This window comes from Neophocaena asiaeorientalis, unplaced genomic scaffold (assembly GCF_003031525.2).
Source record: "Neophocaena asiaeorientalis asiaeorientalis breed wild unplaced genomic scaffold, Neophocaena_asiaeorientalis_V1.1 scaffold218, whole genome shotgun sequence".
Classification (NCBI taxonomy): Eukaryota; Metazoa; Chordata; class Mammalia; order Artiodactyla; family Phocoenidae; genus Neophocaena; species Neophocaena asiaeorientalis.
In genome coordinates, this window is record NW_020172818.1 from 12,980,598 (window position 1) to 12,994,105 (window position 13,508).

The 13,508-nt window shown below is 38.7% G+C and overlaps 2 protein-coding genes across 9 annotated transcripts in view; both read right to left on the minus strand.

Annotated features, from left to right (window-relative positions):
* Positions 1–1,424, minus strand: part of SLC9B1 (solute carrier family 9 member B1) — a 58,593-nt gene extending 57,169 nt beyond the window's left edge. Inside the window, exon 1 of the mRNA XM_024741825.1 lies at positions 1,317–1,424. Within this exon, the coding sequence (XP_024597593.1) occupies positions 1,317–1,330 (14 nt within the window). The 5' untranslated portion in view covers positions 1,331–1,424. The remainder of the gene's footprint in view (positions 1–1,316) is intronic.
* Positions 1,425–2,815: 1,391 nt separating this feature from the next.
* The window catches only part of SLC9B2 (solute carrier family 9 member B2), a 47,828-nt gene continuing 37,135 nt past the window's right edge, over positions 2,816–13,508 (minus strand). For 5 of the 8 annotated variants that reach the window (XM_024741757.1, XM_024741755.1, XM_024741753.1 and 2 more), the window contains 2 exons: positions 10,654–10,790; positions 2,816–7,727 (listed from right to left, as the gene is read on the minus strand). In XM_024741757.1, the coding sequence (XP_024597525.1) occupies positions 7,506–7,727; positions 10,654–10,790 (359 nt within the window). In that variant the 3' untranslated portion in view covers positions 2,816–7,505. The remainder of the gene's footprint in view (positions 7,728–10,653; positions 10,791–13,508) is intronic. The other 3 variants (XM_024741750.1, XM_024741751.1, XM_024741752.1) reach the window with 1 other exon arrangement.

Genomic DNA, 13,508 nt, shown 5'->3' on the forward strand with positions numbered 1-13,508 from the left:
GTATTCACAGTGTCTCGCAAAACAGTAGATGCCCTAAAAGTACGTGATGCATTCCTGTCCCTGAGTGAGTCACTTGACCTCTCTAACCCACATTTGTGGGCTTACTGTTGCCAGACTTACCTCTGGGTTTGGAGAATACAAAAGTGAATAAGACATGGCTTCTTGAAAATCTCATCCATTTATCCCTTTCCTCATATTTACTGAATGTATATTGTACTATGTTCCACATACTGCTCAATCTCAGTGCTTAGTTCCTTCTTCAGTAAAATGGAGTTTTGTTAACCAACTCTATCTCATAGGCTATATAAACAGGATGAGTATGAAAATAATATACAAAATGAGAAGTGCTATAAAATATTACTTTATATATTGCTATTGTTACACCTGCCTCTTTCCTTTTGTCTGGTACTGGCCAGGAGTTTATGACAATAGAGTCAACTGACAAAACCAGTAGTATAAATTCTAGTACTCACAGAAGGTAATAAATATGAATATCCATTTCATAGGCAGATAGTGTCTAAAATGTCTGGTGCATGAATTCTTAAATGTGATAGTAATAAGTGTCACTTTCCCACACTTCTGTTGCAGAATAACAATAGCAAATAACAATACTATTTACAGAGTGAGGTGTGACCTCTCTCGGTGCCACCCAAGCCAATCTTCCCTCTCCATCACCCCATCTGATCTTTCATAGACTACAGGACACACACAGAGGGGCATCAGTGACCAGTTATGGGCCTGCAGAGCTCTTATAAGGACTCCTACATGATATGCCTGACACGTGGTACCTGTGCAACAACTGTCCTTAATCCTTCAAAAGCACTGATCTAAAGGGCTTGTCCACTGTGATAGAACAGGCGGAGTGAGGGGCGTGGGAGGAGGGAGGTGAGCCTTCCCAGGATCAGCAACCAATCCTGGAACACATCTCCAATCACAGGAGCTTACGAACGTTCATTTGCAGATATGCACCATCTGTACAATAGTCTGCGCTTAATAAAATTAATTTTTCAGTCAGTCCTGACTGACAGACATTTTCTTACTTGCGAGTACCTGTAAAATGAAAGAAACGCAGGAGGAAGGGAGAGAATAAAGAAGAGAGATGTGGGATGAGGGAGTAAAGACACGAGTCAGGGAGAGGAAGAGAAAGAGGTCTGTGACTGTTTCCCCAGCGCCGGGCAAAGAAGCCCCCTAGAACTACGCTCCCTAGAACTGAAGGGGACGGAAAGGCGTTCCTGGGGGCTACCAGAGAGGAAAGACCGCGGGAGACAGGGGACTAGTGCCAAAGGGGAGAATAAAGACAAATAGGCCGTACATACAATTCCTTTAGCATCCGCCGCTGCCGCGGGAGCAGCCCTGGCGCCCAGCAACCGCCGCAAAGCCCACGCGCAGCTCTGGGGTACGGTTGGCTGCACCTCGGTGAGCGCAGTGGGCTGCGGGACAGCGGCCTCTGGGCGGGGCTGACGACGGCGGGGCGGGGCTAATGGCAACGAGTGGGCTGGCGGCGGCGGGGCGGGGCTGACGCGTCTAAGTGGCGTCATGGTCTCCCCAGGCCCCGGCACCGGAGGGTTCTGGTGTTCTCCGCGACCGCCCGGTGTGTTTTCAGTCTATTCAACCCTTTCCTTTCCATGTCTCAGAACACTGACCTATTGTGTTGTAAAAGTCAAGGGACGGAGTTGACTTCGGAGGGGCATTAGCCAAAAAGCAGCGCCAGGGGCTGCGCATGCCAGAAGTAACTTGTCAAACTCAGATCATATTTCCTCTTACGTCAACTTAAATATAGTGCAGTCTTAAAATAACATAGTCTCTGGGGTCAGGACTGCGCTCAAATTTCAGCACTGCCACTTTGTAGCTTTGGGATCACAGGCAAATACATAATCTCCCTGAGTTTTGGGTTTTCTTATCTGTAAAAGATGTGGTGGTGTTGTGAGACTAAATGAATTGATGCATGGTAAGTGTCTGAAACAGGGCTTGATACAAAGTAAACAGACGATATTCTGTTATCAGTGTAAAACCTTTGTTTTGTTTTGTCCCCGGCACCATGAAATCTTACGTGGAAATCTTCATATGAAACAATGAAAGCAGAACTGCTCTGGTTTAAGGTGGGCCCAGAAGCTTTGGGTTCTCAGTGCCAAAGGTGGACTTCAAGTTTCCTCTATGGAATCCCCAAGCTTCCTAGTATATAGACGAAAACAACTGTTATTGGAGAAAGTCTAAACTTCTTAGAAAGACAAACTGACCTTTCCTGTTTTTTTTTCCTGATACTCCAAACAACTTTTTCTCCTGCACACGCTGTATTCCTTTTTGACCCCATGTTTTTTCTAAAGTCATTCCGTCTATGCGGAGTGTTCCCTCTCTCCTTTTCTTATTTATCATTTAAGATCTCATTCAAATTATAACTCTTTTTGGGGCGACTGAGTAAAAATTCTCTTTTTATTGTAACCCCTTCCCACTTTCAGCATGGTGTAGACAGCTCAGCAAGGATTTAAAGTCATTTTCTTCCTTGTTTTAGGAGAGTAGACAAGGTCTTTTGTGATCATAGGGTTAAGGAAATGCTTTGTTCTCACGGTAGGGAAGGGAAAAGCAAGGAGATCCCCAAGGATACTGGGATGAAGAACAAATGGTAGAGCTGGGAAGAAGGACCTTTGAGAGGAATCTGCTGGCCTCCAGGACACTGCTCTGTGCCCCAGATGCAATGGACTGCTGGAGGTCAAATGCTTTAGGGTCAATTTAAGGAAGATGGAGAGCACATCAACAAACAGAGTTTCAGAATTCTCACCAGGTCAGAGGGCTCAGGCCATATTTAATTTGAGTTAGTCAACTAAAGCATGTGATATCACTTGCTCCCAAAATGGCACGAAGCAATTCCCATCTGTTACAGAGAACTAAATTATTCATATAGAAATATAATGTCCTGAAACATTTCAAAAATAATGTCCTTCATTTATTTAAAGACAATATAATACAAACTTAATCACTTAAAAAGCAGCTAAAGAAACATCTGAAGCTTTTTTGGTAAAAAAAGTCAATAGTAAGTTCATAGCAATTAAATTGGTTATATTTGCAACAATGCCATTAAAAGCAAAAAAAAACACAAAACTTTTGAGGAACAAAGAGAACCTTATTCATTACAGCAGTTTTTACTAAATTGGGTATGAAAGTAGTTTCAAAAATATCTTCTGTATAAATGGTTCTGTACTTCTGAAAGCACTTCAATAAAAATAGAAATTTGGCCAATGATCTATTTGGTGTGATTTAAGTGCCAATTTTCTTTTCCAGTCTTACCTCTCACTAGTTCCCGTTATCAACCTTAAGTGTCGGCCATTTACCCCAGGCTTTACTGTTTTCACACTTGGCTAATATGCCAGCCCTGTACCTAGCTGTTCCCTTCTTCGCTTTACTCCCTAATATCAACTCATCAATCCAAATCATATCCTTTCTTCAAAGTCCGGTTCAAGTATCACCTCCTTTAAGAAGTTTTCCTCACTGAGAACAGTTTTGAATCATTCATTTGGGTTACAGCTATTTGTACACATCTTGCTTCCTTGTAAGGTTCTTGAAGGCAAGTATCTTATTCACATTTGTATTCCCCTCAGAGTCAATCTCCCACTAGAATTCAAGTTCCATTAAACAGAACCCTTGAATATCTTCTTCATCACTGTATTCCCCAGCACCTAGCAAAACTGGCACATAGTAGCCAAGTTACAAGTGTATTCTGAGTGAGTGAATGAATGGATTTTAGAACATAACTCCATAAAGGCAGGGATTTATCTGTTTTATTCATTGCAAAATGAATATCTGAATATTACCAGGTGAATAAATTATTTTTTGGAAGGCTTAGGATTCATCATATACAACAAAAATTCTTCAATCTATATGCCTTCCCAGAGGTCAAATGTATTTATGTTGGCTTTCACCCAACGAATTTGGTGGATGATATATCGTTCTGAAAATAAGACAACCCCCAGAACTGCAAGAGTAAAATTTAAAAGAATCAAAATAAAATGGATGTTTACATTAAGAGTAAAATTTAAAAGAATCAAAATAAAATGGGTGTTTACATTAGTTTCAGTTTTCTTTCTTGTTCTTTTCTGTGTTCTAAATTTTCTGCAATGAAAATGTATTATTTTGTAATCAGACAAAAATAATCAGTACCATTTTTAAAGAATGTAATGGATGAGATCACTTGCAAACATAAGACTGAGGACATTTTGAGAACATTAAAGTCCAATCGATGTTATGGAGTTAATACCAGAGAGAAAAACACTGGACTGTGAAAATAACTTGAAGAGCTGAAGCCTAATCGGTCTGCCTAAAGACAAACAAACAGACAATAAACAAACACTTCTCAAAGGGGAGATTGATGGCACCAACCCTAGGAAAAATAGGCATCTTGAAGAACATGAATTTATAGTGTTTGTTTAGCACTGTCCTTGGAAGTATGACACCTTTGCTGTGCACTGAATTGTATCCCCCCACCAAATTCATAAGTTGAAGCCATAACCCCCCAATGTGATGGCATTTGGAGATGGGGACTTTAAGAGGTAATTAGATTGGATAAGATCATGAGGGTAGAGCCCTCATGGTGGGATTAGTGCCTTTATAAGAAGAGACACCAGGGAGCTTGCACACTCTCTTCCATCCCCATTTTTTCACCCCACCCTGTGAGGACCCAGCGAGAAGGAGGTTATTAGCATGCTACGAAGAGAGCCCTCATTAGAGCCTGATCATGCTGGCAACTTTCACGTTTGACTTCCAGCCTCCAGAACTGTGAGAAAATAAATATCTGTTGTTTAAGCCACTCAGTCTATGGTATTTTGTTGTAGTAGCCCAAGTAGACTAAGAAGACTAACATCTAAACTGTTATGTGGCAGGTAGTTTTCCGATACTGAAAGAGAATCTCCTCACTGACTCAGTTAATAAAAATTTACTAAATGCCCACTGTGCTCCATGCCCTGTGCAAACTGCTGAGGATTCAGAGATGACCAAGATAAGGTTCCCACCCCTCAGGGGTTAATTTAATAGGAGACAAACATATAAACAAACTGAAAAAAGGACTATAAGTACTATGACAGAAGTATGTATAGGGTACATACACCGTTCTTCCAGGCACCCAGAGGTTAGAGTAATGGCTCCTGTCTGTGGTTGGGTGGGTGGAGTAAGTTTGGTTGGCTTGAGTCAACACTGTATCAAATTAACTCTGAGTTCACCAGCCAAGTCAAGAGCTGTGACTTACAATGTGGTGACAAACCTGAGACTTCATGGTGAGCCCTGCAGAGACCAATACTGGACAGAGAGCCATAGAGATTTGGGTGTAGAGTAGAGGGAGGAAGTAGCTGCATGCTCTGAAAATGGCATAGGCTATGGCAGTGGCTTACTGTGCTCTTCAACTATTTCTACATTCTGTAAATTTCCATTTCTAATTCTTCTCTGGGGCCTGGAATATTTATAACAACATTCTCACTTACTTATACTAACTGTATTTTGTATTAGTTAAAAAGTATTCAAAGCCTGTTACATGGAGAAGAGCTACTGGTGAACATGGGAACCAGCGCTGACTGCAGCACCCTTGGGCCTCACGTGCCTTTTGCTAAGTCCTAATCATCCCCCATGTCCTAACCCTAGTCCTACTTTCTCTGGAGGCTGTGTCTAAACTGCACCTCCCCCTGGATTGATAAGGTGCTCCTGCTACGAGCTCCCTGGCGCCCCTCTACTTCCTGCATCATGGCACGTATCATACTGTTTTGCAATCTCTTGTTTAGTGGTTGCTCTCCTCTATCAGACTGTCAGATCCTTAAAGATGGAAACAATATTAGTCTTCATGATGTGCCTGGGTCACCAAAGGCTTTCAGTAAGTATTTGTTGGATGAATCTAGTTTCAGAGCTTGTGAAAGTAGAGGACCAGGTGAGCATTACGTTTATGGTGCTACCACCAAGGTGCACCTGGCCAAGGAAGTTCATCCATCTGAACTTTGGTATATATTAATCCAGTCCAAATTGAGAACATAAACACTAAGGGAATACAGTCCCAGAAAGTAACCAGAGTCAGGCTGACATAAAAATGAAGATTCTATGGCTTCGTAGTATGTTAGCTTAATAAAAATTAAGCTAGTTTTGAACAGAGGTGAATGTCATGGTGGAAGGGGCTGGAACAGTAGTCTAATGATAAGATTAGTTCAATATGAGATGTTAGTCTAACAACTAAATGAAGGGTGTATGTACCCTATTCGCACTTCTGTCAGAGCACTTATATCCCTTTTTACAGTTTGTTCATATGTTTGTCTGCTAATAAATCAGACCCTTAGGTAGTCTAATGACATGTTTATTTAAACATGATTATTCTAACAACTAGGCAGGAGTTGACCTAGAGTAGAGGAACTTAATGGGTGACACACAAAAGCAGAGACGTTCTGTTGATTAAGTGGGATAAAATGTGACTTTTGCAGATAAGCCTTTCTTCTTATCTTCTCTACTAGCATGTTGGCAATCCCTGAAATTCCTGCCACAGAAGTCACTCTTTTGGTTAAAGTTACTAACTTTAGATAGTCCTTGTTAACCTGCAAGAAGATGCTATTAGGTGATGGCAACACCCAACACAATGGTACTTCTGGCTCTCCAATCTGATCTGCCCATCGCCCAGGATGTGAATGCTTAGTGAGAGACACTTTCTCAGCCTCCTCACAGCGGGGTGTGGGCTTCACTAACATTATGTAAGAGGAGAGATGTGTCCAACTCCACAGCACGTCCTTAAAAATAAATTGCTTGCCTTGGACTTTCTTCTTTCCTTCTTCCTGAGGATTAGAAAGGGGACAGACATCTTTAACCTTTGTCCTAAGCTAGGGCATGGCACAGCCTCAAGACAGAAGGACATGGGTCTCTGAGTAGACTGCATGAGCAGAGTAACACTGTCAGCTGGTTTCATAAGAGGGAAATAAATTTCTCTATGTAAGTATTTCATTTTCCGTTTCTTCATTATAGCAGCTTACCTTACCCTGATTAATATGATATTCATGAGGCTGGTGTAGAGATTGATAGAAATTGATGAGGGATTGTGGTATGGTATTTTAAAAAAAGAAAAGAGGAGCCCAAAGTAATTCAAGGCATGAGAGGCCAGGTGACCATGAACCGTGAAACTGTGATGGTAATAGTAAGTCAGAGCAAGCTGTTGGTTAGCAGAACGGGACACTGAAATTAAATTGTGGTAGTACATTCAAGTGTATATGTCCCTATAAAAATTAAGATATAATGATGAATAGTGTGTGAAAAAAAAAAGAAGGTAGAGATCAGGTTGGAGATGTAGAACATTACCCCCATCCCCCCCAGATGGAAAGGGTAATGGCTAAAAATGCTGTTTAGAGAAATAGCCACACTTGGTTCTAGTACATTTTAAGCTTAAACATTACATATGTCAATATCCATATGGATAAAAGTAGCCTCTGCTAGTTGATAAAAGTAGCCTCCGAGAGCAGCTTTCTGATGACTATATTCGGCATTCTCTCTTTTCACCTCTAAACCTGTATAGAAGTCTCTCCTTCATCTTCTTCTTCTTTATTCTGATGTTCAGCTTTCTGGAGAAGTCTGGGGCCTAGCAAACCAATAAGTAGACTTCCAATTGGGGCTGTGATGAGGATGGCCAAAAATGCCACTGTCAACACATCCATTCCATATCCTTCTAACTGTTTCTCTCCATGTGATCTTGCTGTGTCCAAAGCCACAGATCCTATTGCAGCCTATAAAAGTTTAAAGGTAAAGTTGGAAGCATGATAAGACAAGCACATAGAAAGAAAGGTTCATTATTTTATCATTTGCAAAAACAAATTTCTTGTTCTTTTGCTCAACTGACAAAGTTCTATTAGTCTTCTTTCAAAGTGTACTACAGTTGATTTTAATGATCTAAAAGCTCTCCCTGCCCTTGCAGAGGGAAAGAATGATGATTCATATATACCTATTTGCATAAGGTAAACTTACAAAAATATCAGGCAATTTTTTTTCAGAACACAAGGCAAATACAGACTTAGGATATTAATTAACTATAACAAGATTCTCTATACTAAATTCCTCTTGAGTAAAGTTGAAAGTTACTGAATGGTCATCTCATTCTTTTGTCTTTAGGAATTTGGAATTAAGAAAGGACAAGATGAAAAAATGCAGTGAAACTTACTGGAAGATGGTGAAATTTTACATGAAAAAACATAAGAATATTGCTGTAGAGCCTAAGCTAAATGTTAAACATCAAGAAACTTAAAAGTGGTAGGTACCTTTGAAACTTGAAGTTAACCTTATTAGGAATTTGATTAACTCTTTGCCTTAGGAGTTGGTGAAATGTTTTGCTTAAAATTTATCTACTGGGAAGTATGATGAAAACTCTTAGAGACAAAATGCACATGGGGAAAATACATTAATCAATCTGGTTATCCTCTTATTGGCCCAGAACATAGCAATGAAACAGAAGAGAAAATATCAGTGTGGATGAGACACAATGGCAGAGACGACTCATTGACCACAAATATCTGAATGCCTCTTTCCCCTTCTATAATAGAACTCCTGAGTTTAGCTGGTCACATTGCTGTCCAAATACAGACTTTTTTCCCAGTCTTCTTTGCAACTAGTTGAAGCTATGTATCTAAGTTCTGGCCATTAAGAGGTGAGCAGAAATGATAAATGCTTCTTGTAACTGTTCCCTGAAAAGAAATGGACACTTGCACCTTATTCTTTCCCCCTTCCCATTGGATGACAAACAGTGAAAGTTGGACTCATGGTTGAAAGGCATACGCTGAGGACAGCAGTTACCCTGCCAGCTCTGGAATTCCCATGCTGCACTGCTGGTTAGAGAGAAATAAAAATCTATCTCATTTAGTCCTCGTGTTTGAGGGCTCTTTGCTATGGCTTGTGCCACAACTAATTCAACATTTCATGAATTCTCAGCAAGAACTGCACACATTATGATGTATATTTCTCTTTCAGCTCTCTGTCGTTGTGTATATATGTGTATGTGTGTGTACGTTTGGGGGTTTGTCTGTTTGCTAAGTTGTCATTTAAAATATATTTCCGGGACTCCCCTGGTGGCCTAGTGGTTAAGAATCCGTCTTGCAACTCAGGGGATGCCAGTTTGATCTCTGGTCGGGGAACTAAGATCCCACATGCCGCGGGGCAACTAAGCCCGTGCACCACAACTAGAGAGAAGCCTGCGAACGGCAACAAGGAGCCTGCGTGCCACAATGAAAGATCTCATGTGCCACAACTAAGACCTGACACAGACAAAAAATAAATAAATAAATATTAAAAAATATATATATATATATTTCTTATAGTAGGTCATAGACAAAAAAGTTTAAAGAACACTAATATGGAAAAAATATATAAGAAAGTCTTGTTTCTTGTGCAGTAGCAAAAGAAGAAAAAAAAATTGTATACAATACTTGCTTTGAGAACATGCATTATTCAAGACATCCTAGATAATTTCTCATTTTAAAATTTGTTTTCATAGCAGGAAAGTGCCGTATTTCAAATTTTGATGTTAGAAACAAATCTTTCATACTAAAGCTACTAGAGCGATTATTTTGATATCTACCTACTAAAGTTACTGAAAGTAGTGTGGAGGCTGGAGATACTGTGAGGGAGAAACTGTTCAACTTACTGTGCTCTATTAACCTCACAGCATTCTTAGCCCCTATGTCTCAGACACCTTTGAAAGTCTGATGGAAAGAAAAACTTCTCTGGAAAAATGCCCCAATCCAATAGCCACACAAAATCTGGCATATAGTTACAGAGGAGCACATTGAACCCCTCAAAGCTTCCTAAATTAAGAACACCTAATTTTCATTTCATGAAACAGAAATTTACACATTTAAATAATTGCAAAATAATCAAGGATGAAACAATTCAATCTTATTTGTTGTAATTAGTTGGAGAATACACAATACAATCAGGGAGGGATATATTACATTTGCAACAAATGATGATCTATACAGTTCTAATTTAATGAGCAATTATAGGTATGCTACCTATACTATAGGTATACCTATAGGTATGCTACTCAACCATTTCGAGTACCTATTGGTTACTGCTTTGTTTATTAGAGTGTACAAATTTTGGGTCATGTGATTGAGATGTTTGTCAGGAGGTTCAGGTGGTTTGAAAATTTAATATCAACTAATAATCTAGGAAATAAAGCATCTTCTGAGTTATTTCTCAATAAATCTTTCTATATTAAAGACTGTGGTCAAGCCTAACTGATCATCAATCATATAGACATTGAAGTATTTCCAAATACTAAGATGGGCTATGCTATTTCTGTTTCACTCTCTTCTTAGAAGATATTGAAATGAATAGAGTTAATAACTATCTCTTTGGGTTATTCTAGAGAGCTCTGACTGACAAAAATTCCAACTCTTCCCTCCTGCTACTTACTACTGCTTTCTAGTAGTGTAGGGATTTATTGGATTTTGAGTTGCACCCTGGTGATCTAAGGAAATTTAATGAGCTGTCATATTTAATGAATCAATATACCAAAAATAAAACTTTTAAAGAGTAAATTAGTATAAAATCTTATCATAAATCAAACTTCAATTATTTATTTTCACCAAATTTAAACATGCCCTCTTATTAAAAATGTCAAGGTATCATATAGAAATAGGGATTAAAATCCATCATTACCTGGACTGTGGCCTTTGGAAGCCATGCAAAAGAAATAAATATCTTTTCCTTAAAGTTAAAACCAGCAAAACACACCATCAGATATGTAGCCAAAATTCGTATCAGTACTGCAGTACCCAGGGTGGCAATACAAAGGCCTGTAAGAAATACTCAGTTTTTAGACATAACGAAATACTGGGGGAAAAATTGAATCACATGGTTACTGATTCAGAACTCTTGCAACAGAAGTCTAAAAACATTCACAAAATTAAAAAGACAAAAATGGCTAGGCATAATTTATCAAAACATCAATATTAAGGATCAATCAGATCACTTGTTTAAAAGAAGGTATTTCCCCTTAATTTTTTTTTTTAGTAAAATGCAAAAGATTTATTTGCCCTGAGAGAAACCAAAATATTCCCTTAAACTGAAAACAGAAATTAAACATATTTTAATTTCTAAAAGGAGATTTGAATGTTCTTTTAAGCTTTCTAGCAAGAAACACACTTTCTTCCATGCATTTATTTAACAAGAATTTATTCAATAACTATGCATGGCAGGATCTGGACTAGGTACTAGTATCCGAAAATGTATAATGTACAGACTCTACTTCTATGAACTTCAAAGACAGAGGAAGACAGAAACATAAAAAACGAATTAATATACTATAAGGTAAGTACAGTATAAGCATACTGGTAAGAGGGCACAGAAGAGGAAAAAGTTATTATTTTCCTCAAAGTGGTTGAGAATTCTTTACAGAGAGTATAAGACCAGAGGCAATATTCAAAATATTTATGAGCCATTATGGGGGCAATCAGCCAATCAGAACAGAGCTCACTGGGCAGTGACCAATCAGAACAGACAGTGGCAGTCTACAGCTGTTTCATCGTACTGGTGTGTACACTGACAGCCCATTAGCCTTGGTTTTAATATACAGCTACTGCATTCAGTCAGCATTTAGAATCCTTTGCTGGTAAAGTTAAGTTCATCCTGAAGTGCAAAATAAAGGATTGTGACTTGGCCGCTGCAGGCTACTGGAATCTGAGAAAGGCACAGCTAAAGTGACTGCTAAGTTACAGGATGATTTTTTTTAAAGTAACATTTGTTGAGTATTTACTCTGTGCCAGGTTCTGTACTAAGCTTTAAGTGCATTACTTTACTTAATCCTTACAACCTGTGGGGTAATTCCTGTCATTTTACAGTTGAAAAAAGTGAAGTTCAAAAAGGATAAACAACTTTGTCAAGTTCAAAAGGCTGGGTAAAAGGGATAGACACTGCAGGAGGCTCTACTGTAAATCTGCAATATTTTTTTTTACCGAAAAGTTTTGTGGCTTTTTGTTGGAGGATATTTCTCCCAGGTTGGCAGATTTTCAAAAATATTTGTTGCTGAAGTACAAGATACAAAAGAGATGATCCCATTCCCAGGAGGGAACATTGAAGGTTTGGGGAGAAGATGAAGAGGAAGTTTTAGACACACTGAGTTTTAAGTTTTGTGGGATTTATAAGTGGTGATGTCCAATCAGCCACTGGATTTATAGAGTTAGAGATAAAGATTTTGGAATTACATAGTTTATAATCAAAGTCACTGAGTGTAGATGAGCTCAAGGAAGTGATAAAAGAGCGAGAAGCATAGAAGGTTTTGGAAAGAACTTTGAGGAGGAGCAGCACTTAAGCCACACATACGGTAAAGACTCAAAAGGCACCGGAAAATATGAAATTTCAGACTTCAATGTGAAAGTGTTTTAAAGAGGTCAGTAGTATCAAATGCTGCTGAGAGATCAAGTGCAATAAAGACTGGTAAGTATTCAGTGGATTTAATAATATAACCTTGGTAGGAGCATGGTTGGTTGTGTGATGGGGCAGAAGCTAAACTGAAATGTACTGAGGAAGGGAATGAGAACTGAAATGGAAAAGGGGAATACAGACACCCTTTTGGAAAAGTTTGAAAAGAGAAATAGAGAGATAGAGTGGTAGGTGAGGGGGGAAGTGAAATGGAGGAAGGATATATATATATCTTTCATAAATATATGTGTGTGTATTTAAATTTTGATTGTGATAAAAGACACATAAAAAATTACCATCTTAATCATTTAAAAATGTGCAGTTCAGCAAGCATTAAGTTAAACATTTACATTTTTGTGCAAAAAATGTCCAGAACGTTTTCATCTTGTAAAACTGAAACTCTGTACCTATTAGACAACAAATCCCCATCTCCCCTTTCCCAAAACCACTGGCAACCATCATTCTACTCTCTATTTCTATGAATTTGACTCATATAAGTAGAATCACACAGTAGCTGTCTTTTTTTGTGGGGGGGGGGGCACCTTGTTAATTTTCTCTATTGTTTTCTATCTTGTTGATTTCTTTTCTTTTTTTTTTTTTATTGAAGTAGAGCTGATTTGCAATGCTGTGCCAATCTTGGCTATACAGCAAAGTGACTCAGTTATACACATACAGACATTCTTCTTTTTATATTCTTTTCCATTATGGTTTATCACAGGATAATGAATATAGTTCCCTGTGCTATACAGTAGGGCCTTGCTGTTTACCTATTCTATTTGCAATAGTTTGCATCTGCCAACCCCGAAGTCCCAGTCCCTCCCTCCCCCTTGGCAACCACAAGTCTGTTCTCTATGTATATGAGTCTATTTTTGTTTTGTAGATAGGTTCATTTGTGCCATATTTTAGATTCCACATAGTAGTTGTCTTTCTATGATTGGCTTATTTTACTTAGTGTAATGTCTTCCAGGTTCATCCATGTTATAGCATGTATCAGAATAGAAGGATATTATTTTAAAATAGAGATTAAAGTCTGTTTAACTTCTGAAGAGAGGAACACTGTGACAAGGATATTTGAGGATGTATAAGAAAAAGAG